Source organism: Andrographis paniculata, unplaced genomic scaffold (assembly GCF_009805555.1).
Source record: "Andrographis paniculata isolate CXL003 unplaced genomic scaffold, ASM980555v1 Contig71END, whole genome shotgun sequence".
NCBI lineage: Eukaryota > Viridiplantae > Streptophyta > Magnoliopsida > Lamiales > Acanthaceae > Andrographis > Andrographis paniculata.
Genome location: NW_026137608.1, coordinates 5,035,498 through 5,042,639, shown reverse-complemented (window position 1 = coordinate 5,042,639; position 7,142 = coordinate 5,035,498). Strand labels below are relative to the sequence as shown.

The window sequence follows — 7,142 nt, the reverse complement described above, 5'->3', positions numbered from 1 at the left end:
TTAGTTAATATAGTTTGTAATGAAAGAGACGAAAATGCCCCTACTATTATAAAAATAATGATATTTGTGTAATATATTGTAAATTGTAGGGGTATTTATTATGTTACATAAGTAATATAGTTACTCAATTAGAAAATAGTACTCTTGTTTTTTTACGGAGAAAAATAAAAAATAATATTTTTATAGGACGGAAGCGACGAAGTAAGTATATTTTAATAAAATATATACATAGATAGTGTAAAAATTTAAAATATTTATGTTAAAATACAAAATAATAAGAAAAGACGAAAAAGAAAAAAGCACAAAGTGATACCAAATAAGACAATAATAACTCACCATTTGGATAATAAGATCCTCTAATACCAAAGGATTGATCATTTCATAGTCATAACACTTCAATCCCTTTTACCTTATAGCAACTCTAAATAAATAATAGCATCATCACCATTACCTCTGCTACATCTTTGCCTTTTTCTTAAAACCATTTAGTCATAACTCAAACACAAGTTTGTGAACCTTTTGCTCCTCCGGCGGCATCTCCTCCAACTTCACAGTCACCAGCCCCGTCGCTGCCTCGTACTCGAAACCCACCGGAGACGGCGACGTCGACGACGATCCCACCGTACACTTCCTCGGCTTTGTAGACGAATAAGCGCCGAACCGCCCGCACCCCTTTACATCGACAGAAACGACTGCCGTTCCGTCGACCTTCCAATCATATTCGAGCCCGTCTATCGCTCCGCCGGAGTTGAACATGTCGATGAGGCCTAGCGGCGCGAACTTGATGCCGTCGGAAAATGTCTTGACTGGAGTGATTGTGTAGACTTCGTGTTCGAGGACTTTAAGCGAGACCGGCAACGAGACATTGCTCGATACGACGGCGAGAGTCGCGCCGTTGTGAGAATATAAAGCTACATTGCCATCCCAGTTGGAGTCGGGCGCGACGTCCGAAAGGAGATGGACGTCGCCGCCGCTGATGTGGCCGGTTATTGGCTCGGTGTTTGTCGAGTGGAACGTGTTTTTCCTCTCCGCGCTGTTCCACGCCGCGCCCTGGCAGTTGTATGCACCCAACACGCCCGTGTGCTTGTTCATGTTCCATATCTTCAAAAGACTGAAAAAAAACACGATAATTTATTCAGAATGATAATTCTAGGCGCAAACGAACTTAACTTCAGAGTTCTGATTGGATCCGATGCGTTAGCCTGCTATGTTCATCGACCTGATGCCGTCGCGAGAAGGGTCGGCGAATAGGCAATCTTTGGTCGGGCGACCGGGCAAACGGGCGCGAAGAATCGAACCGTCGGGTAGCACGAGCTTTTTCAACAGATTGAAGTCGTGCTTCCCCGGAGCGTCGCTGCGGAGACATACGAAAGCATTAGTATCATACGTAACAATGAGGCGACTCGACTCGACTCGACTCGTTACCTAACGTAGACAGGTCCGCCGCTAATAGCCCTAGCCGAGCCATGGTACTCAGCCGCCGGGTGGAGAGAATGGAACATATCCCAGTCGGGGAGCATGACTTCACCGAGGAAGACGCTGTTGTAAGCGACAGCGGCAATGTGGATAGTGTGCGACACCGGTTCGCGCGGGAAGAAGTCGTCCGACGCCCTCACAATCGCGGTTTGTTTCGAGCTGTTTTAATTCATCGACACATTCATCATTAATCGAAAGACGCATCAAACTAACGAAACGAAAGATCGAAGCATACCAGTACAACGATTCGAGGTTGTGGCTCATACAAGCGATGCATCCATTGTCGGGAAAATGCCTGGCGACGGATGCGTCGAGGGCTTGATGATACTGCGACGTGATCTCGACGCGCCCGCCGAACCCTGCCCCGAGAGTCTCGAGTATGCACTGCGCGTCGACCTTCACTCCGTCGACGCCCGCAGACGTCAAGTAGCTATGCAGCTCAAAGAAGAACTTGTACACGCTCCGCGGATTCACCAACCCAAGCCCTTGCAACGCAATCGCGTCAGTTTTCCATCCGGGTTCGTTCTCCATCACGCCGTCGCAGAGCTTCGGATACTGCATCGCCGATTCGTAGTGTTTCATCTCCTTCACGCCGGGCCTCACCCCGCCCCAATACCCCGTGATCGCGTGCCAAACGTACACATACTTCAGCCCGTACTTCTCCTTCGCGACGCTAACAATATTTTCGATTCCTTTCGAAGGATTGCTCGGTTTTTGAAACTTCTCGTTCTCTTTTATTCCAGTTAATCTCAGCAGCCTCGGCTGCCCGAGCTCCTGCTCTGTTTCTCGATCGTTGTCGGATGCAACAGACTGCCATCCGTCGTCGATGATGACGAACTTCGGAGGCGTCCCGCCTGATTTTAGACTTTCGAGCCCGGCCTCGACTCCCTCCTGAGTTACCTCCTGATAAAATGCGTCCCAAGTGCACCAACCGAAGTAATCGACGATCCCTGGCAACTTCTTTTCTTCCCGCAGCTTGAAACTCCCTAAATGCAGCTTAACCGCCTTGATCGCCTCGTGGATCGTTAGAAATGGATCGATCCCGGAGCTAATGTAGACCAAATGAGTGAAGATCGATGCCGTTGCGTCGATATCCCCGCTTTCGAGGCACAGTTCGAGCTCGTCCCTGTCGTTTCCTTGAAGGCATGCTTTGAAGGGACCTTCGATCAATGGCAGGAAGACTGTGTAGACAATGTTGCTGTTTTTATTGTCGTTGTCGATGATGTGCGATCCTTCTTTGGTCTCCACCAGCAAGAACTGCGTCTCCATTGGGATGTCGCGGCCTTTGTCTCCCATTTTTTGGGCCATCCACCATAGCTTGAACCTGAAACAGGCTAAGAATCGGACGTCGCGGAATGCGCCGAGGGAAACGACGTGGCGGCTGCTGTCTTGATCAAACACGGCCCCGAGAAACACGCCGTCGACCGGCCCGGTCGTGGAGGCGGACGTCGGGACGACATTTTCCGGCACGTTGGTGAGGATGGTTTTGTTCTTCACTACGAGCTTTCCATCTGCAATCCGAACAGCCTGCTTGATGGTCATGGCGGATTTGAATTTTCTTGGTTTTGTGTATCCTGCTACAATGGCCACTGCAAATTATGAGATGTTGAAATAGATTGTAGGATTGGTAAGTGATGAATCACGTAGACGACGACAACAACAAATTAATTAATTAATTAAAAGATAAATTATTGGTAACTGTGAAGTGCGAAACACGATCAACCGACAACAACAAAATAATCTTGAGTAAAGCATAAACATAACAACAGTTAAGTCAAATCGAATAAAATAGTTTGCACATGGTTTACACAAATATCAGCGTAATAATCTACAATAGTAGTTGTTTATAATTCCAAAATTTAAGTTTTTAAAAGGGTTAAATTATTTAATTTGAAATTAATATTTTTATTTAGATGGATCAGAAAGCCCTACACAAATCCACCCCTTCAAACCCAACTAACCCGAAAATGACTTGTTTAACTTATTTAATATTTTTCTAAACATGTCAGAAGACCGAGCACGAATTCGATCCACTCAAACTCATTTATTCATTTAAAATTTTTCTAAAATTAAAAATCTACAAATTAAACAATAATGCTAGACAAGTATCCAAAATTTGTCAGGATACTATCGAACAACGATAAATTAATCCACCAAAATAAATATGAAACATACAAAACTAATTCAATAAACAAGAAAGCATAAATATTCCTCCATCAAATAATTATTTTTTGAAAAACAAAAATTAATATTATTTTGCATATATAATAAATACATTTATTAATATTAATATATTATAAACAAATTTTCGCATGAACCAATATACATAATTAGATAAAAAAAAATTAATTCAAATTTAATTATTTTGTGTCAAATTTGTATCAAGATGTTGTACCCGGGAAGAAAATTTTTCAATTCTACTTAATCCTTATTTGTGCATGTCTTTGCAAAATGGTATTTATACTTCTTTTATCCACAAAAAAATGTATTTATCTTACACTAGCAAACCATGTGTAATAAATTACCTGAGGTATCAGGTCTTTGAACTCATGACTTTACGATCACAAGTCTTTTATCTTACCATTTTAGTTTGTTTTAGGGTGTTCATACATATTTAGAAAAAAGTTTTTAAGTCAATTTTAGATTTGTACAAATCCTAGTTTCCATTTATTATATATTTCTTACAATCAATTTATTTAATCTAAAACTAGATTACTAACTAAAAAAAAATTCTAATGTTACTCCTAAACAAAATACAAAATACAAAATAATATTATTATTCTCTCCGTCCCATATACCACATGTCATTGTGATTATACATTTTAATCTCATTTAAAATAATTAATTATTTTAATATTAATTTATAATTATTTATATTATAGGACGTGAGACGGAGGGGGGAAGTATATTTTTATCTGAGGGATTATATAATAGTTAAAGATTTTTAGCATAATTTTGTCTCCACTTATTGTACGTAAATCCCACATGTCTCTGCACATGGCAATTTCTGTATTAAGTCGGGCCGAAATGATATTCGGGCCCACAATAGCACCAATTGGATAGAGGAAATATCTATCTACCAATGGTTATCCTCCGGTACGGCCCACGGGCTTCACTATTCTAAAACTACTAGCCCGACCGTACCTTGACCGTCTTCCGGCGCTCGACCGACGCCGTAGAACGCCGGAAAACATGCTTTCATCACCGTCCGGCCGGCATTAGTGTACGGCGTGTCCATAGTTACATATACAAATGCAAATCAAAGCAAGGATCCGCTTCAAATCGAGAATCAACAACTCCAAACAATAAATTGCATCACACAGAGCGATGAAGCAATCCATAACTTCCAAAATCAAAAAATGGCACGCAATACAAGTTATAGAACTAAAGCCATCGATTCCAAACACCACAAATTCACTGAAAATGCAAAAAAAAGAATCGTTTCCAAACACCATAAATTCACCGATATATTAAAAAAAATCCGTATCCAAACACCACAAATTCACTGAAAATGCAAAAAAAAAAATCGTTTCCAAACACCATAAATTCACCGATATATTAAAAAATCCGTTTCCAAACACTACAAATTCACTGAAATGCACAAAAAATCGTTTCCAAACACCACCAACACACAATCGCTGCTAGTAAAATTAAAAATGCAGAAATTATTAATCAAAAGCGCATACCGCACGCACGAGGCCTTCACCTGAAGAAGAGGAGAGACGAGACGCAAGAGTGCAGAAGCAGCGGTGAGGATTGCAGGTATTTATAGCAGCGGAGAGCCACATGAAGCGTAAAAGCAGCGTGGGTGGTGATGGTGAAGATGACGACACCAGAATATGCAGTAACCGCTATGCATCTTTTTTTTCTTGTTGCAGGTTTCTACAAAGAGTTAAATCCAACGGTGGAAAAGAGGGTTTCTTGACCACATCCTAGCCGTCAGTTGACTGCCACGTCAGATCCACGCACGCCTATCAGTCTGTCACCGTCAGGTTTCCGTTAACGCAACTAACTCGCTATACAGTATACATAATTGGATGCAATTTTCACTTCTCTTCAAGACTAACGGCACCGTTACGTCTTCCGTCAATCTGGTCCTCCGTCTATTGCATCCCCACCGTTGATTATATCCGCTGTGCGTCGCGTGCTATTTTCAGTATGCGTTTTCCAGAAAAAATATTTTTTTTATTTTATAAAATATTTTATCAAATATTATTTTTATATCAAATTCAAATTATTTTTTTTTTCAAACTTATTAAAAGAAAAACACTCTAAGAAAATAAGTTTCTATTTATAATTTGGATTTTGAATTTTTTGGAATATTTTACTCCCTCCGTTTCATAATAAAATATTCATTTTTTTTATTTTAGTCCGTCCGATAACAAAGTATCCATTTCTTTTTTTAGTAACTGTACTATCTACCTAACATTATAATATATATTACACAAATATCATTACTTTTATATTACACATACTAATAAGATTATTTTAATTATTTCTACTTTATTCCTACTGCATCCTAATATAATACTAATATTTATAAAACTACGTATAAAAAGCAAATGAATATTTAATTTTGGAACGGATAGAGTAATATAAATTTATATTAAAATAATATATTTTTTTAAGCGCTAATAAAAATTTTAAATTCGAGAAACGCTCAATCGAAAGAAACACACTTTCAGGAAAATTCGGTTCACAATCATTAATATATTTTAAATTTTTAAATATTGGCCGTTTTGTTTTATACTCCCTCCGTCCAAGCTAAAAGTATATATTTACTTTTGGCGCGGAGATTAAGGAATAATAGTATTTTAATTATAGTGAGTAGGTAAAAGTAATGAAATAATATTTTTCTCTTACTTTTTTGGTATAAAAATAATGATGTGATGTAAAATATGGGTATTTGTGAAAAAAATAGGGTATTTAATAAAATGGTTACTTTGTAATTGGACGTCCCAAAATAGAAATATGTATACTTTTTAGCTGGACGGAGGGAGTATTTTTTATTTAAAGTATTCTTTTTGACGTCGTATTGGTACATAATAATAATAATAATAATAATAATAATAATAATTTAGTTTACATGAAAATATAAATAAACAATACATATGAACCAACAATACTACATTCATATGAACACAAACATAAATTTACAGTACATATATAGACAACATACTAAAATATAAATGTGTAGTATACATAAATTGATAATACACGATGATAATAGACTACACAATATATAGCAACACACTTCTAAAATATAAATTATCGACACATGATTTCAATTGAAATCATGTAATATATGCCTATTTTTAATGTACAATCAACCCGTAATTCTTTCCTTGTTAAATAAATTTTTAGTTAATTGAATAATATTATTTTTTAAAATATATTCATTCTGCATATAATGTCACAAGCGCCGTAGATATGAAAATTTAGAAATAGTGTAATTAATATATAATTATTAATTATTAATAAAATTAATTATAGTACAATACAATAAATTAAATTTAAAATAATTAATTAGTCTAATAAGATTATAAAATTATAAATTATAAAATTTAAAATATAATTAAAAAATGTAAATACATTTTTTAAAAAATGATATAGAATGTAAAACATACAAAAATGACAACCGTGATATAATATACAAAACAGAGAGA

At 37.3% G+C, this 7,142-nt stretch overlaps 1 protein-coding gene across 6 annotated transcripts; it reads right to left on the bottom strand.

Moving 5' to 3' along the window:
• Positions 1-307: 307 nt before the first annotated feature.
• LOC127264868 (probable galactinol--sucrose galactosyltransferase 6) lies at positions 308-5,340 on the bottom strand. Of its 6 annotated transcripts, none has more exons than XM_051294425.1 (5): positions 5,183-5,340; positions 1,712-3,050; positions 1,426-1,635; positions 1,220-1,354; positions 308-1,111 (listed from the first exon to the last, which is right to left on the bottom strand). In XM_051294425.1, exons 1-5 carry the CDS (start codon positions 5,262-5,264, stop codon positions 490-492), a joined length of 2,388 nt encoding a protein of 795 aa, XP_051150382.1. In that variant the 5' UTR covers positions 5,265-5,340; the 3' UTR covers positions 308-489. The 6 variants fall into 6 exon arrangements, with proteins under 6 accessions (XP_051150382.1, XP_051150383.1, XP_051150379.1 ...); XM_051294426.1 differs by having other exon boundaries at positions 5,163-5,323; XM_051294422.1 differs by having other exon boundaries at positions 1,712-3,065; positions 5,183-5,323.
• Positions 5,341-7,142: the final 1,802 nt, after the last annotated feature.

Coding starts and splice junctions, on each gene's coding strand:
- LOC127264868 (XM_051294422.1), bottom strand. CDS start 5,264: ATGTGGCTCTCCGCTGCTATAAATACCTGCAATCCTCACCGCTGCTTC. Junction 3,066..5,182: donor TCGTCTCTCCTCTTCTTCAG/GTGAAGGCCTCG, acceptor CATAATTTGCAG/TGGCCATTGTAGCAGGATAC. Junction 1,636..1,711: donor AACCTCGAATCGTTGTACTG/GTATGCTTCGAT, acceptor GAATTAAAACAG/CTCGAAACAAACCGCGATTG.